Source organism: Marmota marmota, unplaced genomic scaffold (assembly GCF_001458135.2).
Source record: "Marmota marmota marmota unplaced genomic scaffold, marMar, whole genome shotgun sequence".
NCBI classification, from domain to species: Eukaryota; Metazoa; Chordata; class Mammalia; order Rodentia; family Sciuridae; genus Marmota; species Marmota marmota.
The window spans coordinates 2,242,671-2,261,876 of NW_025999944.1; the positions used below are offsets into that span (position 1 = coordinate 2,242,671).

At 43.1% G+C, this 19,206-nt stretch overlaps 1 protein-coding gene across 3 annotated transcripts in view; it reads right to left on the reverse strand.

The window, feature by feature from the left end:
- The window catches only part of Extl3 (exostosin like glycosyltransferase 3), a 51,037-nt gene that overhangs the window by 26,530 nt on the left and 5,301 nt on the right, over positions 1-19,206 (reverse strand). For 2 of the 3 annotated variants that reach the window (XR_007347006.1, XM_015499426.2), the window contains exons 2-3: positions 4,803-4,903; positions 735-3,357 (exon numbers count right to left, since the gene is read on the reverse strand). Coding sequence is in view for 2 of the 3 variants with exons in the window: in XM_015499426.2 (XP_015354912.1) it covers positions 735-2,882 (2,148 nt within the window). In the remaining variant the exon portion in view is untranslated. Of the gene's footprint in view, positions 1-734; positions 3,358-4,802; positions 4,904-16,343; positions 16,414-19,206 lie in introns of those variants that run through there. The other variant, XM_048801503.1, reaches the window with a different exon arrangement.

Below are 19,206 nucleotides of genomic sequence, written 5' to 3' on the forward strand. Positions count from 1 at the left end.
GGCTGGGGCTCAGCAGTAGAGCATTTGCCTAGCATGTGTGAGGCACTGGGTTCGATCTTCAGCACCACATATAAATAGATAGATTGGGGGGGGGTGCACTGTGTCCATCTACAACTAAAATTTAAAAAATAAAGAATAAGAGAAAGACCCTGCAAGATACTCTAGAATAAAGAAGGCTCTCCAACTCCCAAATATCAAACCCCACTCCACCCTTCCAGAGGCTTCCAGAGGATCCTGTGAATGACATCATTCTTCTCCCAAATCCTCTGGGATGATTAAAAACTGAAGCTTCTGGAATCAGACATTGTAAAGCTCACCTCCTCCATTACTCATCATGGCCTTGAGCAAATTAATCAACTCTCCGAGCCTCAGTTCCCACAGATACAAAATGAAGAAACAGTGATAATCATACATCATATAACCCTAATTACAGTGCCTGGATCCTAAGTTCTTCCTGACCATGAGCTTTCTCATCACTATGATTAGCAGGGATAACTGCACAGGTCCAGTAGCAATGTTAGCGGTGGCAGTGCTCAGGCGACTTAGGAAGTAAGTAGCAGCAATGAGCTGGCAAGGCCTAAAGAAGTAACAAGCAGAAATTTCACGGGAAAAGTCATCTGTACCCGTGTTTAAAAAGATGTACATTCCTCGCCAGTAGGAGTTAAGATAGCTAAAGGGAAAGGCATTAGGAGTGAAGTACGTGCATCAAGAGAGACTGCCCATTTTTGCATTACCATGATGGGGACGCCAATGTCAGGCCACAGAAGGTCCTCTGATGGCAGCTTGGGAGAATTCCACACCACCACCACTTTGTTCAGGTACGGGAGGCCGTTCAGCCTCTCCAAGGAGTTCATGAGCACCTCCTCGCGCTCATAAGTCAACATCACCACTGTGAATTGCTCTCGGGGCACGTTACCACCAAGTGCGGCCTGAAACTCCTTGCCAGAACCCCCAGCCCCACCACCAATAGGCCGAAACCCAGTCCCTGAGCCCAAGAACTTGGCCTCTGAGGGCAACACAGGGTCAAAGGGAGTGTGGGGAAAAAGATGGAAAGGTCCTGGAGCAGAGTTCCAGCTGCGGTAGAAGTCAGTGACGGTCAGAGTGAAGTTGCGGAGGTATTTGGGTGAGGCGTAGGGTGGCTCCGTTTCTACTGGCCCCAGGTCCAGGTCCCCGTTGTCAGCCATATTGGGGTCAGTTCCAGCCGCCTTGCCTGAACGATGGGGAATCTCAGCTGCTACCTCTTCCCGGATGGGAGCAGCTGGGATCTGAAGGCGAGTCCTAATCATGGCCAGCACGGTATTAAAAATACTGTCAGCAGTGGAGAAGTATGTCTCCCAGAGAAAGCGGCCTTGCCGCCTCATGGCCAGCAGATCACTATCAGAGAGACTGCGTAACAGGAAGTGGACCTCGGTGACACGAGGCTTGGGCACCACGAGGGCCGCCTCGTTCCACTGCAGCATGTCCTGGTAAGGAAGCTGGACTTGTTCCCCTAGCACGACTGGGACAGCACCAACTTCCAGGGCTTCAAAGAGCCGTGTTGCACACCCAGATGAAATAACCAAGTGAGGGTCCCCGGGAGTGATGATGAGGGCAAAGGTGGACAGCTTCAGTAACTCCAGGCGGTCCTCCCGCTCCCCACACAGCGCCCACTCAGTCGGCAGACTGGGCTTGGGCTGGTTTTTGCAGGTAAACTCCACCAGGACCTGATCTAACTTGCTGTCCTGGACGGCCTTCAGGGTGGCAATGATCCGATCGTCATAGTCAGCAGGAGGGTCACCTTCCATCTCCTCTTCAAAGGAGCGGGCCTCCTGAAGGCTGGATCTCAAGGATTCGATCTTCTCACCCTGGAAGGTAAAGAGATATTTCCGCTTCACTGGCACCTGTGGTGGGATTTCCATGAAATTGGGTTCTGACATGGCATGGACCAGCGGCGAGACCACCAAGTCAAAGCCAGGTCTGTACTGCGCAGCATAGAAAGTGGACTGGGCCACCATGGCACGGCCTGTGCTGACATTGTATAGTAAATTCTGTGTGTCCGACTTGCGTGACAGGTTGATGATGACGTGGTTGTGTCCATCTGTCCGCCAATGTGGTAGGGAATACAGCTGTTTCTCAAGGTCAGATGGCCGCAGCACGACTGGGTCCTGCATTTCTCCCACTAATACCACATACAGGCAGGCAATGTCTGCATTTTCTGTAACATAAGCATTGGCTCGTGCTGTAGCCTGAAAAGCCTGCTTGACCAGGGGGTCCAGGTAGCTGCCCAAGGCAAACTGGTCACTGTCATAAACATAGACAGGAAAACCAGAGGTGAGAGGGCAGCGGGAATAATCAAAACAGTTGTGCAGGCGGCAACCCCTCGTGACCTTTGGGGGAGGAAGGCCAGTGTCATCCTTCTCTGGGAGCAGTCGGATAGGCAAAGAAAGTTTGGGCTGATTTTGGGCCATCAGCTCTTTGTAAGAATGCTCAGTCTGGCTAATGACATTCTTGAGCTGCAGCAGGTCCTGCTTGGCGTTTTCAATACTCTTCTTACAGGCTTCGATCTTTAGGTTCAGCTTGGCGATTTCACTGTTCAGCTCCTGCCGCTTGGCTTCCAGCTGTAGGAGCTCCTCACTCACCGATTCGCGGATGCGGCAGAGGTCCAGCACGTGCTTCACCTCACAGAGCTCATTACCCGCCCGTGGGCCAAAAATCCGTTTGCCAGCCTCGTCTGCCTCATCCAGCGTGGTGAGATAATAGTGAGCAATGAGGGGGAAGAAAACCAGGATGATGAACAGTGTAAAGCTGAGCCACGTGAGCCGGATGCGGTTGGACCAGCGCAGCATGCAGGTCTGACCTCCATTCCCCACTCCCCCATTCCGCAACATGGTATAACCCGTCATGAGTTCTCTTGCCCCTCTGATCACGTTGGGTCACTCGCCATAACCGTGAGTTTCTAGTCAGAAAAACACAACCTCTTTCTCACTCACACGTTCCTAGAAGAGTGAGTGCACTCCCTGTACAAGGCACCACATAAAATGGAAATTTCATCTTCCTCAGCTGCGAATGACATGGTCCCTGACCCTGTTCCAGCAGGTTTTAAGTTCTGGCTGTTGATCAAAGAGCACGTCCTTAATCTTCACTGAACAGTAAAAGGTACCACATTGCTGCTGAGTTGGAAGGGAGGTACAGCATGATAAAACCCAGGAAAAATACCCTGGAATCACAAAGGCCATTTCAAAGGCCATAACTCTTGTTCCTTGGCTTTGCTGACCAACAAATATGCATAGTTTCTACTGCACAGTTGTACAGTAGCTGGTCAGGTCCACTGGCATTAGAACCACTGGCTCTTATCCACGTCTTTGCCAACAGCCAAGCCTGCAAGAGAAAAAGAACCATGTCAGTGTGTTGAAAAGATCATGTTCAACACCACTCCCACCCCAGCACATTTCTAGAAAATGCTTCACCTTCTAGGATCAAACAACGTTGGAACAAGAGTGTGTTTCTCAGAATACTGCCAATCCAAGGCAGAGACGCTGCCCGGCAGGTGTACACTGCTCGTGGTTGGTAAGTGCCCTCAACAGCTTCAGTCTACACCCACCCCCACCCAGCCTCTTCCTGTTTAACTAGATCTAGAGCAGCACTAGCGCCCCATCAAATGATGACCAGCTAAAATCAACAGTGGGCAAAGATGTCTTCAGTAACGATCTGGCCTCATTAGATGAAGAGAAACACCTTCCCACCAATCTTATTAGCAATGTTCACTTCCAATATTCAAACATCCTTTTGAACCACTTAACCAAAAAAAAAACAACTCTAAAAGGCTCAATTTCTTAAATTTAGAACTGAAAAGAATTGAAGAGAACTCTTTTGTTCTTCAGCCAGTAGCAGATTCAGTAATCCAGAGACAAAAGGTATTTCCCAGTTTGCTTCTATTTATCTTCCATTAGCAGACACCATGTGCTCCTTCTTAAACCAGAAATAGTAACTTGGCCTTTTAGAAATGAGAGGCATCATTTCTTATCCTTGGGGGACAGATGTGCTATCAGACCACATGCCTATCAGGGCCCTAATCTTCTAAAATGGAGATGAGTGCGTGGAGGTAACAATATGTTGTGTGGCTCTGAAAATAAAGCAGAGCACATGAGGAACTTTTGGCTCTTCCATCTTGAAACAAATCCCCAGTCCTCTTCTCTCAAACTTTACTTTACCATCAGAGGCTACAGAATCTTTCCGCCTGCTCTCTCCACAAACTCAGCATATCTAGAAGTCAGTTATAATACACTGTGCCAAATTCCTGAATGAATATTTCATTTATTTCTTCCCCCAAAAAGCGTTCACATACTCTTGATGCATCTGACAAGCTATCATAACTGGGAGGCTCTAGAACGCACAGTGGTCCTTGACTTCAGGAAATTCTCTTAGCCTGGAGACAAGATGGACACAGTAAGGGCACTGCCATAAGTCAGGGCTCAGCCACTCTCCAGCCTCTACCTGTGCTCAAGATGTACAACTATGAGAGGTCTGGTAGAGTCTTCACTCACACGTAAGTAACAAAGAGCTGCTATCAGTGTTGCTAAAAGGTTTCAGTAGAACAAGTGAGAACAAAACAAAACAAAAAATCTATCCAGGAAAATACAGAATTTGGATCATCTCAACCTAGATAAGTAACAGCTAGTCAAATACTGCGGAGAACCCAGAGAGGCCAGTATTTCACAGACCTGACATCGCCCTTCTGTTCCAAAGGGCTGACTCTCTCTGAGGCACTGACGGACAGGAGGGCACAGGGTAGAGGGCAAGACGAGCAGCAGCACAACACTCACCTCCTTCTTTCCACACACCAGGAGCCTCCTTTCTCGGGCTTATGTCACTTTATCCTTCCGTAAATAACTTCTTAAAATAGTGAACACCAGGGTTTGCTCTCCTGATTTAAAAAGGAAATATAAAAGTAACACACTATTAGTAAAATACCCAATGCTGAAGGTACTATTGAAGAATTTACTCAGTGTTCCTCTGAAAAAACTCTCCTTGCATAAATAAAAAAACCACAGAATTCACTGTCCCAAAACACACTCTCTTAAGTGAAAACAATTCTACTGATAACTACACTAGGACAACAGGTACAAAATGGGACCCTCACAGCAAACCACACAGCTATGTGACCCGCTTACGTGCCTGAAGGAGAAATAAAACAGAGCACTGAAATGTGGGAAATCCTTGCCTTTACAAGTAGATGCTGAGCGATTTATAGATGATGGCACACTTGGGATCTGTTTCAAAATAAACAGGGGCAGTGAGGAGGGCCAGGTGAACCAAAAAGAGCCAGAGCTGACTGGTACTGGCACGGAATGATGGGTAAATGTGGGGAATTATCATATTACGTTCTTTGCTTTTGCTTACATTTGAATGTCTTCATACCAAAAATTCCCCAAAAAATTACATACAGAATGTAAGCAAATTTTTTTTAAAAGTCACTCAGAGACTGACAATTCCTAGTCTAATATATCCAGTGCTACTAACTCACAGAGATGTGAGTAGAAACAAACATTCTAATGGAAACCAAGCTAGGTGCAGTGGCACACATCCATAAAATCCCCACTACTCAGGAAGTTTGGGGCAGGAGGATCACAAGTTTGAGGCCAGCCTTAGCAACTTAGTGAGATCCTGTCTCAAAATAAAAAATAAAAACGGCTGGAGGAAGATGGAGTTGTGGCTCAGTGGTAGAGCGCTTGCCTGGCATGTGTAAGGCCCTGGATTCGATCCTCAGCACCACATATAAATAAATAAATTAAAGATCCATTGACAACTAAAAAAAAGAAAAAAAAAAATTTTAAGTGCTGGGGAAGGAGCTCAGAGGTTAAGTACCCCTAGGTTCAGTCCCCAGAACTTATAACTATAATAATAATAGTGGAAACCAATAATTCAACAATAATTCAAAAGAACGCATCCCCATTAACTTCTATCTCTTTAACTGAAATAAGACCGAAGTCAATGTCTAACAGCAGGAACTTCCCTTCCTAAATAGCTAATTAAATTATTTAAAGCACAAAAGAAAACGACACTCAGGATCTCTTCTGTCATTCTCTGGAAAATGACAATAAAGTATCAGGATCTAGAAACAAATATCCCTGCAACACTGATAAGGGAACAACCTCTAGAGACTTAAGTCAAACACAGTACATGGCTTACTAACTCTCAGTCACCCCCAGAGCATGTAGACCTAACCTGCCAGCCTGCTTCTGTTCCTGACCCCATGACATATCCTACAGAGCAGCCAGGATGCTCTTCTTCAAACACAAATTAGATGTCTCTCTCCCTTTCTGAGGAATCACAGGAGATTCCCATTGCACTATCACCCCTACCCGAGTGCAACGGCCCCCCGCTGTTCCCTGTGCTCAGCCAACTTTGGCCACACTGGCCTCCTTTCAACTCCTCGGCCTTGCCAAGCTCTGTACTGCCTTGGAACCTTCAGACTGGCTGCTCTTTTTCCTGGTGACTCTCATCCCTCAGGTCAATTTTCTGAACATCCTCATTTTAAAGTTGCCTTTATTACCCCAGGAGCTTTCTGGCATTAACCTACTGATTTCCTCCGTATCTTTTCGTTCATTCATTCAGTACCACCTTCCCTGCCAAAACCTACCTACTGGGGGCAGGAGCTTTGTCTGCTGGGATCCCTGCCATGTCGCCAGCTCGCAGCACAGTTCATTAAACTCACCAAGTCTGTTAAATGAGTTGTGCCACTGATCCCTTCCTCCTCTGCACACTCCCAGCCCTCCTGGATTTCCATGAAACGGTACTTTTTGGTGTTCCCACTCAACTCCCTGACTGCTGTTACCATTCTGCTTCAGTAGGTATAGTCTTCCTCCTACCTAAAATGTTCCCCCAAGGCTTTTGACACCATCTGTTAATAAATGGCTTCAACCATCACCTATAATCAGACTATCCCCAAAACCACGACTTCAACCCTAGCCTTTCTGTCTTATACTAGTAGTTCAGTATTCCCAGCTCCCTAAAGATCTCTCTCCCAGCCTGTCGCATGCCTACAATCCCAGCAATCTGGGAGCCGGAGGAGGGGGACCAAAGTTTGAGGCCAGCTCAGAAACTTAGCAAGATCCTGTCTCAAAATAAAATACAAAAATGGCTGAAGATGTGGTTCAATAGTAGAGCACCCCTGGGTTCAATCTCCAATAACCCTCTGCCAAAAAAAAAAAAAATTCTTTTAAGGATTTTTTTTTTTAGTTGTTGATAGGCCTTTATTTTATTTATTTATATGAGGTGCTGAGAATCAAACCCAGTACCTCACACATGCTAGGCAAGTGCTCTACCACTGAACTACAACCCCAGCCCAAAAATAACTTCTTTAAATTAAAATAAATAAGCTAAGCATGGTGGTGCACGCCTGTAATTCCAGTGACCTGGGAGGTGAAGGCAGGAGGGTCAGAAGTTTGAGGCCAGTCTCAGTGCCTTAGCAAGATCTTCAATAACTTAATGAGAACTTTCCTCAAAAATGGGCCAGGGATGTAGCTTAGTGGGATGTGGCACTCCTGGGTTCAATTCCCAGTCCAGGGGGTGGAAAAAAGCCCTCTCCTAAGATATGTTACAATCAGCTCAGGCCTTCAAACACTTCCTCTTTCCACTACTTTCCATTATGCCCATGACGCGACATTCCTCCAGCCACAGGAAAACTACCGACCACGGAGCAGCCAGGCCAGGACCCGACCCCTCAGGAAGCTGTCAGAGGCTCAGCTGACCATTCTGAGACACTTTTCTTCATGAATAAGAAGATATCACCAATGTTCAGAGTTGATATAAAGGTTAGAGATAGTGGGGGCTGGGGCTCAGCACTAGAGCGCTTGTCTCACATTTGTGAGGCCCTGGGTTTGATCCTCAGCACCACATAAATAAAATTAAAAGGTACTGTGTCCACCTACAACTAAAAACAATATTAAAAACAAAAACAGATTAGATAGTGAATAAAACACACTGCACAGTATCTAGCACAAATGAAGACACATATTAGCTATAAGCCTTGAGTTATTTTTAACTCCTCCAACTGCTTACATCCATATTGATTTGCCAATTCTTTATTGAAATATATTATGATAATGATGAAGTCTGCATTTATCCCTTTCCTGTATATTTCTTTTATTACTCTACTGTCTTCACCAGTCCTGGCCCACAACAAATTATAATGCCTAATCTCACATTTTCCACCCGTTCACTCTGTATTACCCTAAATCAGTATTTTTTTTTTTTAATCTTATTTAGTACGCCAGCTTGAATAATTTCAAGTTCTCCAATCCATTCTTCGGATATATCCAGCCCACTGTAAATGCCATCCAAAACATTCTTAATTTCAAGTACTATATTTTTCAGGTCTAGAATGTCCATTAGACTCTTATTTAGATACAGGATTTCAAGTGCAGAATGGTATATCTATCCATTTTTTTCTCTTTCCCTCTATTTTCTTTATCACATTTATAAGATTTTTTTTTTCATTCATTACTAAAGATTGAACCCAAAGGCACTTCATCACTGAGCTACAGCCCTAGTCCATTTTCTCAATTTTTAAATTTTGAGACAAGGTCTCACCAGCTGGCCAGGAACTTGCAATCCTCCTGCCTCATCCTCCCTCATACCTGGGGTTATAAGCATGTACCTCCTCACCCAACAAAAAATTAAATTTTTTATCTGCTAACTCCAACACCAGGACACTTATGGACTTGAACCCCACCATGATGCCACCTGTCATGAGGTGACACATTACAAAACCAAAAGGGCCTTTGCCAGAGCCATCAGAATGCTGTTCTGACTTTCAGCCTCCAAAGCTATAAATAAATCTCTTTAATTTATACACTACTCAGCCTCAAGTATTTCATTATTGTGACAGAAAACAGACTAATACAGTATTATAATTAATCTAGAAATAATTTAAAGTGCCCAGGAGGATATGTGCAGGTGCACACAAATACTATGCCATTTTACATAAGGGACCTGAGGTATCTATAGCTTTGGGTACCTGCAGGAGGTCCTGGAACCAATCCCACCCTACCCACATACTAAGCACCTCTGTATTCAATTTATCTTTTTTGTTATCATTAAAGTGGTTACACGTATTCTTGACTCAATCAAGTCAAAAGTTTAATGATATTTCTAACATTTTCTTCCACCTCAAAAGACCCTTAGAACATTACCTGTGCTAACCTACATTGAATTAAATGTCATTATTAAGGTTTTAGCTCCACTTTTTTTATCCTCTCATCATGCTCTCAGTGGCATAACTGATGCCTGTTTATATATTCGCACATGTATTTGCCAATTTTCTTGCTCACAATTTTATTCCTTTTGGCATTTCATTCCTTCCGATAGTTTCTTTTATTCGAAAGCAGTGTCTTCAGTGAGAGTCTGCAAACACACTATTTCCTCCTGATTCTTGAATGTTGACTTAGTGGGGCATACGAGATCAGGTTTTCCTTTTCCACCAACACTGTGAAGAACCCTCTGGATGTCATCATCCTCAGTGAAAAGACATCTCAGTCCAACCTGTACCTTGTGGGAAATCTGACTTCTCATTCGGGCTGCTTTAAAGACATTTTTGTCTTTGAACTTCTGCAGTTTCAATACAAAATGTCTACTTGTGGAAGTTTTTGGTTTTGGCTCAAAAAAAAAAAAAACACTGAACTTTCTGTATCATAGGTTTCATGTCTTCATTAATCTAGAAAATTATGAGCCATTATCTTTGTGAATCTTATCTGTCCCTCAATCTCTCCTTGAACTCCTATTAGAGGACAGGATACATCTCAGACATCCTCCTCCATCCCTTGAATCTCTTTTTTCTCTGCCCCTTGTGCTAGTTTCTGGACATTTCCTCATATTTGTATAGTTTAGGGGTTGGGGAACTTTTTCAAAGAGCCAGTTAATAATTTAGGTTTTGTGTATCCCATATAATCTGTGCAGCATACTTTTGTCTTAAAAAAAAAAAAATGTTTAGAGTGGGGCATGGTAGCACATGCCTGCAATCCAAGAACTTGGGAGGCTGAGACAGGAAGACTGTAAGTTTGAGGTCTTAGCAGTTCACCAAGACCCTCAGCAACTTAACGAGACCCTGTCTCAAAATATTAAGAAGTAAATGAAAGGACTGAAGATACAGCTCAGTGGGAAAGCACACTGGGGTTAAATCCTCAGTGCCAAAATATGTAAGTAATGTTTAAGAATAAAAAAAATCATTGTTACTTTACAAGCTATAAAAAGCTACAACTAGCCATAGTGGTGCACATCTGTAATCCCAGCAGGTCGGGAGGCTGAGTCAGGGGGATTGTGAGTTCAAGGTCAGCCTCAGCAATTTAGCAAGGCCCTATGCAACAAGGCAAGACCCTGTCTCTAAATAAAATATTAAAAAGGGGCTGGAGATGTGGCTCAGAGATTAAGTGTCCCTGGGTTCAATTCCCCAGTGCCAAAATTTGGGGCTGCAAATTAGTACAGCCACTGGTAAAGCAGTATTAGTCTTAAAAAGACTAGGAATGGAACCACCATATGACCTGGCTATCCCATTTCTTGGTTTTTATTCCTATAAAACTAACAAACAAAAAACCAAGCCACAACTTAGATTTGGCCCTGAGGCCATAGTCATCTGCTTCACTAGCACTCTCTTCTTCGGGGCCTACGCTACTGTGTGCCCTACCCTCTAGACTTTCACCAAACGACTACTCGCTGCCAGAGTCCTACTAATTGTTTTTAAACTTGCCTTCATTTTTATATCAGCACCTTGTTCCTTCTCATATTTTCTATTCCTCCTCTTCATGGGTTTACTTTGTTCTATCTGCTAATTCTTGTCACAGCGGAGGGTGGATCTTGTTACCGCTTAGGCTTGGTAGCTCTGTACTGAGTTCCATCATTGGTAGTCCTATATTTCTGGGAAGTTTGTGTGGTGGGGTTGAGAATGAGTCCCTCTAGAACAGAATGCTTGGCAGATACCTCTGTCATATATTATCAGCCTCAGAATACATCAATTTCTAAATCTGGAGATTCCCACATCCCACCCAGGTATTGAAGTGTGAACACAAAATCCACGGCAGGAAAACCGTGGTCACAAGTTCTCCTTTGGAATCATATCCCCACCCCCACCACCAATCCAGATCCAGACCAAGGGACACCTATGTGCTCAGGGGCTGACTTTTTTATAGTCCACCTACTGTCTTACTGACAATTCAGCCCTTTGAAGAGCCACATTCTTATCTGGTGTCTCAATTTTTATGTCACAGTCTCAAGGTTTTTTGCTCATCTCTCATAAAATTAAGGCAGTTACTAAAACTGGTGAACACTCTAGAGCACTGTAGCACTGACCACTCACCAGACGCTTAGATTTCCAACACTCACCCCTCTCCCTCTCCATTTTATTTTAATGAGAATTTACCTTTCTTCCTGAGAACATAATATGCATTTTACAGCAAAGGGGTTTATATTTATACAGGTCTACAATTCTGCCAAAAGCAGAGGCCCCCTTTCCTTTTATCTCTGCATATGTGTTCCCAAAAATGGGACACCATATGTTCTTTCTTGTAACCTGATTTCTTCACTAACATTCAGGAACAGTCTACTGTCCCACACTATTAGAAATCCTACTATATGACCATCACTAGCTGAATATCATCCACAATACGGAAAGACCATAACTTCTCTAACCAATCCCTTTTTGCTTGGCACTTAAGTTTCCAATTTTTCATCATTATAATTAGTGCTATGATGCAGCTGCCTTCATATATACATCCACAGAATTTTTTAATGTGAAACTTCTGAGTTAAAGAAAAACATGCTTTCATTCTTGAAATTACTCTCTACTACAAAGATGGTCACATACCCTCCCCACAGCAATACAGAAAACATCCATCTACCAACAGCTCACCAATAATGGCAGAAATGGTGATACTCAGTTATCTGCTGCAGCCCTGCCTTTCCCCTACTATTTTCCACTTTGGTCAGAGCCCTTAGACCAGTGTTTGGCAAAGGAAGAGTTCCCAGAAGCAACTTGTCACTCACAGTAACAAGCACAGATTCTCTCCCTCCCCCGACCTGAGAACCCAAAAGCAACCAACTCCAAAACTAAGCAGGTGCAAGTTAGAAGCAGCCCAGGCAGCTGTCAGCACTGGAGGACACTATGTTCTCAAGAAGAAAGGTAAATTCTCATTAAAATAAAATGGAGAGGGAGAGGGGCGAGTGTTGGAAATCTAAGCTGGAGAGGGCCCATAAATCACGTCAGACTGTGTGGGAACCAGGCTTGAACTATGGTTATAACTAAGCCTCTGCTGCAGTTAGGCATTAATTAAACTCATCCAATCAAATGTCACTGTCTTTTCAATCTGACACTTTAATAGGTACAATGTCACTGTAGTGTTTTCATTTACCTTCTTTATTATCTGAATTTGTCTGTTTATCCAGTGTCTGTACTTTTCTGTTCATGCACTACCAGTCCACGTGCTCTGACGACTCTTCTATTTTTAAAACGGCTTTTTCACCATGTTCCCTGCTCACACTATCAGTTCCCTGCTCACACTACCAGTTCCCTGCTCACACTGTCAGTTCCCTGCCTCACTACAGAGATCCTTTTCAACCAGGGTTTGCTCTACTGGTCAGCCTGGGCCTACTACTGCTCAGGATGACCTTCCCAGCATGGAGAGGGAGCTCAGGTTGGCTCTCCTGGTCATGCAGCTCCCCTCCCCAGGAGCCAGGCTGACAGACACCAGGAGTGGCATCCTTGGTCTTCCACTCATCTAAACCTTGGTGCCTGGAGGGCACTTCTGAGTCTAACTCCTTCATAAAGTTTTCTCCAACTACAAAGGATTTGTCAGCTCTCTGAACTCCCACTGTACTCAGTATCAAAAGACTAAAAACCAACTATTCATTAGTTTCATTTAAGTAACTTATTTCCAGCTGGATAAAAACTCCTTATAGAAAGGAATTATTTTTCTTACCACTTTAAAATCCCCCTAGGGTACCACATAGTACCAGGTCCCTGCTCAATAAATGATACCAGTTATAAGTCTTGGTTCACATTTTCATTACCAATCAAGTTGGAAATTTGGAGCTCACATGCCTTGAGTTTAAGGCAAAAATATATATATATTATAAAATGAGGAGGGCCAAGAAGAGGCTTGAAGGCCATCAGAACTTGCAGTGGACACCCTGGCTCATTCTCCAGAACTTAGCAATGTTATAGAATCTCTGAGCTTAGTTCCTCCTTTGTAAACTGATGCTAAAAAACCTTTACCTAGTGCTTGGATTATTGTAGAGGTTAAACAAGATGTTACAGATGGGGAAAAAAAATTGTGGGACACATCTAAAGCAGTGCAAAGAGGAAAATTCATGCATGAAAACTTACATCAGCTGGGTGCGGTGGCACATGCCTGTAATCTCAGTGGCTTGGGAGGATGAGACAGGAGGATCAAGAGTTCAAAGCCAGCCTCAGCAACTTCCAAGGCCCTAAGCAACTCAGTGAGACTCTTTCTAAATAAAATACAAAAAAGGACTGGGGATGTGGCTCAGTGGTTAAGTGCCTCTGAGTTCGATCCCTACTACAAAAACAAAAAAGACTTACATCAGAAAAGAGGAAAAGTCTCAAATTAATAACCTAAACTCCCTCAAGAACCTAGAAAAATAATCAAATAACACATACGGAAGGAAATAAAGAGCAGAAATCAATGAAAGTACTAGGTTCGTCAAGAGTCTGACAAGCCTGCAAGACTAACAAAACAGAAAAAAAACAACTAGTATCAGGAATAGAATGAGGTAGTCCTGCAGTCCTTACAGGCATCAAAAAGACAGCAAGAGAAGACGACGAACACCTCTACACCCTTAAATGGACTGATTCCTTGAAAAACACAAACTACCACAACTCACCCAATGTAAAACAGGCTGTCTAAATTCATCTTATTTAACAAATTGACTTTGCAATTTAACCTCCCCCCAAAAAATCTCCAGCATCAGGTAGTTTCACTGGGAATTCTACTAACTTTTGAAAGAAAAATAAACACTTATTCTACACAGCCCCTTCAAAAGGGAAAAACACTTCCTGACTCACTTTATAAACCTAGCATTACCCTGAAGCCAAAACCAGACCAAGTACCAAAAAAAGAAAGCTATCAAGTATCTCGTGAATACAGACATAAAAACTACTTGACAAAATATGAGAATCTAGAATTCAGAAACATAAAAAAAGAATCCTGCTGTATCACATCTAAGTAGGTAAAGTTTTGTTCGGTTTTGGTTTTCTTCAGACAGCGGCTCCCAGTGCTGCCCAATTTAGCCTTGAACTCAGGATCCTCCTGCCTCATCCTCTTGAAGTAGCTGGGATTACAGGTGTGTGCCACCGCAACCAGCTGGAATGTATTAAGTTGAAAAGTGCTACTTTGATATACTTAACTTTATCCAGAAGCATAAAAATTCTCTTGATTTATTCACACCTTCCTTTACTTCTCCTACCAAGATGCTGCCGTTCTCCCCCACCGTCCGTCTCTCATTAGTTAACTGTGAGTATTTCTGTTTTCAGTCTTCCAACCCGGGCTCTCCACCCCAGCTGCTCTTCTCTGGCTCCTTTCGGCCACTGCCTAAACACAGGGTTCCCTGTGGGTCTGTCCTTGGTCCTCTTCTGTCTTTCTGCCTACAGTTGGCCAGTCAGCTTCAGCTAGCCTGCCTCCACCAACTGGAGGCCTCGCAGATGCACCTTTCCCAGTGGTCAGCAACGAAGCACCGGCACCTCAGTGTTCCAGCAGCAGCAGGGCCACCTTCCACTCCAAGGAGAGGTCGCAACATAGGTGCCTTCCCCCCCGTCCCAAAAAGAAGCCAGAATACTTGTACAGTTAGCAATTAACCCTTCCCACCATGGCTGATGTCCTGCTTTTGCACTCTCTCCTCATTCCTCAATCAAAACTTTTTGCTGAAAAATGGAAGTACAACTCTGGATCTGCAGGCAACTGCTTGAGAGCGGAAGCCACCTCCTGGAAAGCTGAAAAGGCACGGAAGGCAAAGTTCTGCTCAGAGTTCTGTCTGTGGCTGTGCTCCCGTTTCCCTCCTCTCGCCCTACACCTCAGAATGCCAGCGCCTCCTCTGTTGATAAGGAATGTGAGAGGCAGCCTCCTCTCTGAGGCTGCCTCTCACATTCCTTATCAACAGCAAATCCTTGAACTGCCAGCAGGACCAGTACCTTATTCTGTCAGGACTTTCCTTTCAAGAGTCAGTTGATAAAACAACTATTTTTTTTTTTTAATATTTTTATTTTTTTTTTAAGTTTTCAGCGGACACAACATCCTTGTTTGTATGTGGTGCTGAGGATCGAACCCGGGCCGCACGCATGCCAGGCGAGCGGGCTACCGCTTGAGCCACATCCCCAGCCCGTAAAACAACTATTCTAACTAGACCTTTCTTCCTTTAAAACTAAAACTCTGATACTGAAACTTTCTATCATGGGTTTGGGACTGTTCTTTAGAGTCAATAAAGTTGTATAATTTTCTGCATACCAAAAAAAAAAAAAATGAAACCACAGAAGGGAGTCTCTGGTTTCATGTGGGCTGCTATCACGTCTTACATCTGAAAGGTCTGGAGGGAGAAGGGGCAAAGACAGAAGCTCGACACCTCCCACGTGGGTTCCAATGCACCCTCAACGATCACGGTGCAGGCAGCCAACACGCACCGTGAGCAGGTTCAACCTACCACACCCCTCAGCCTCCTTAGTCCTCACAAAATCCTGGGAGGGAGATACCACTCTTCTTCCTATTTGGTGAGTGAAGACACCACAATACAGAGGTTAGGTAATTTCCCAAGGTCATTCATATCAAATGGTAAATCTTGAATTCTAACCAAGCAACTGACTCTAGGGTCCACACTTTTAATGACCTAACCATTATGGTAAAATGCCTGTGATATTAATTCAAAGAACACCGCTGCACACACACATTTTTACATTCTCCATCACTGGACTGATCCGCTGTAACCATGAATAATGATTAATTACAATTGAAACACGTGGTAACACTACTGCAAAACTTAAAGCCAGCACTATATTCAGAGTATTTATCTGCTAAACAAAACAAGAAAATACTGAGTCAGAACAAATACTGTGCCAGTGCACCCAGGGGCTACCTACACACACGTGCACGTAATACTTTTTCTCATTTATGCCAAAATTGGCCCATCAAGAAGGCAGAATTCCATCACAACCCAGGTACAGGTTCTACAAAATTATTTGTACATTGTTGTTGTTATTGTCATTGCCACAAGCCCTTCGAATAATGTGAAGACCGTTCTATATAGGAAATAATTTCAGAAAGATTGTAGAAAGGGTTGGGGCTGTGGCTCAGTGGTAGAGCGCTCACCTTACATGTGCAAGGTCCTGGGGTTCGATCCTCAGCACCACATAAAAATAAACAAAGGTATTGTGTCCAACTACAAATAAAAAAATAAATATTAAAAAAAAAAGATTGTAGAAAGCAATAGTTCAGAGGTTAGTTTATTAAATACTAACAACCCAAATGTACATCATTTCCTGACAAAATTATCTGTCCTGGCCAGGTAGTACCTAGTTCATGAAATCAGGAAGTACACTAATAAGCACTAAAGCAAATACCCCAAGACTATCACTGTCAAGGTTCTGACTTCTCTCCTATTGTTTAAACAAAAGGCACTTCCCCAGGAAGCTAATTGTAGATAAAGAGTAACTTCTAAGAACTGAATGTAGGCCATTCAAAAGTTATAGGACATCGAGGCACAGGTTTCCACGGTACAACCACCACAGCAATTTTTTTTTTTTTTTAACAGATAAACTTAACCTGGATATAAAATAAGGAAAACAATATCAGTGATTAAAAACCAAACCAGGCTTGAGAAGCTGGCTGTGTCTTTAACATACCGAGAGTCAAGATTATGATACCACCAGACAACCACAGAGTCAAGCCACTCTTACTAGAGGGACATTAGTAAGTGGAAAACAAGTATTCTTAGGACTCCAAAACAGATTTTTAAGATGGAAGTGTTCCATATCTGCCACTAGCAGGCAAATCACAAACTACACAGAAGGAGCTCTTCCATAAGCAACAAGCCTTCCTTCCACTGCTCAAGTGGGCACAGGCAGTAACTACTAAGCCGATACTGACGAACCCATCACCAACAAACCTGAACCCAGAAATCTCAACTCCCAAAATAAGGTCCTCAATTTGAAAATTATGTCACTGCCTCTGTTTCCCCTACCAGTTAGATAAATTTGCACAAATTAAAATCCAATTGTCTTCCAGCCACTTTTTAACTAGAAATACAAATCAGATCCACAACTCATTTTTTTTCCCCCCAATAAACCCCAGATCCAGCCTAGGATTACTGAATCAGACTTCCCAAGTGTGAGGCCAAGGATCCTGGAGTTTGACCATGTTTCCAGCTGATCTTAAAGCAAAGTACACATTTCTACCTCCAAAATCATTGGTCTAGTGAAGAACTGATGGTAGTACTCAGAGTGATGATGTCTGAGTCAAGGTAACAACCAAGAAGGACAAACAGCTGCACCTGAATTCCCGCAGGAAGTCTGCAGACTGCATTACACACCCCTGGAGATGGGGCTGGGCAAACATGTGCCTACTGTTCACTTATCTTTCCTATGTTCCAGGTGCTGTACCCCAGATACCCGCACACACAGTATCTCACCTCATCAGCCACAGGGGGTAGGTGCTATTTCTACACTGCAGAGGAAGTGAACCGTGGAGGTAAGAAAACTTGTTAAAGACAATACAGCAAGCAAGCTGAACCAGACATAAATCCAGATCTGCACGACCCAGCGCCTGTTCACTGCTTCTGTCTACCATGTTACTTACAGTAAAACACACTCTGTCTTCATTTGTTTTACTTAATAAGCACATATTACTCTTGTAATTAAGAAAAACATTTTGCTGCAGTTATTTTAAAGTTCACTAACAAGATATAAGTATATTTTTCAGTAGCAGGGATTGAACCTGGGGCACTGCACCATTGAGTTATACTCCCAACACCTTTTATTTTTTGAGACAGGGTCTTGCTTGGTTAGGACCTTGATAAGTTTCTGAGGCTGTTCTCAAACTTGAGATCCTCCTGTCTCAGCCTCCCGAGCTACTGGAATTAGAGGCATATGCTGCATCACCCAGCAACACCACCTACATATTTCAATAAGTAATAATTACCTACTTGGGGAAAAAAAAATAGATTCCCACAGGACAAACCAAACTAAAAAATAAAACCCAAATGGATTTAAGAATTGTAATAAATTAAACCTAAAAAAAAGGAAAATATAATTTCATCTGATGTACACCCCCACTTTTCTAGGAATCAGAGCAAGAGAATCCATAAAAATTCAACAAACTTGACTACGTAAAAATCCACAGATCCTGTGTATTTATAAGGAAAAAACGCTTAGACTTAGCATTTGTAACGTGATCAGGTTAGAAGAAACAAAAGCAGTTCAATGGTGGCCAAAGAAACAAGAGGAAGTTACACAAATAGGGTTCAAATTATAAAACACATTTAAATGTCTAACCTTCCTAACAATCAAAGAAATGTACATTTCAAACAAGATACTGTGACCTTTCCCATCATAATATCTGGTGCTAATCAGAATCCAGGGTAAACATTCCCACACTCTGCTGCAGGGCGTGAAAATTGGCACACCTTCCCAGAGCACAGTTTGGCAGTGAATCAAAAGTGGTGAGACTAAGCCTCTCCTCTGGCCCTGAAATTCCACTTACAGAAATTAATCTTAAGGCTCATTAATAAATAAAAAAAAATTAACTTCAAGAATGTTCACACTAGGGGCTGGGATTGTGGCTCAGGGGTAGCACACTTGGCCTAACACATGTGAAGCATTAGGCTCGATCCTCAGCATCCCATAAAAAACAATAATAAACAAATAAAATAAAGGTATTTTGTCCATTTATATAAAAAATATTTTTAAAAGAATGTGCACACTAAAACAGTAAAATAAAGGTAAGGAAGGACAGCACAGTTCGGAACTTAGCAGCATTGCAATGTGACAGGAGCTCTTTGAACCAAGCTAGTGTAAAGGTTAAAAAGTCACTTCCATTCCTAACAAAATTCTAAAATTTTCTTATCTTTGACTCAGCAATTTTGCTTTTTGTTTTGTTCTGGTGGTAGTGAGGATTAACTGAGGGGTAGTTTACTACTGAGCTACATCCCGTTCTTTGAGACATGGTCTTCCTGAGT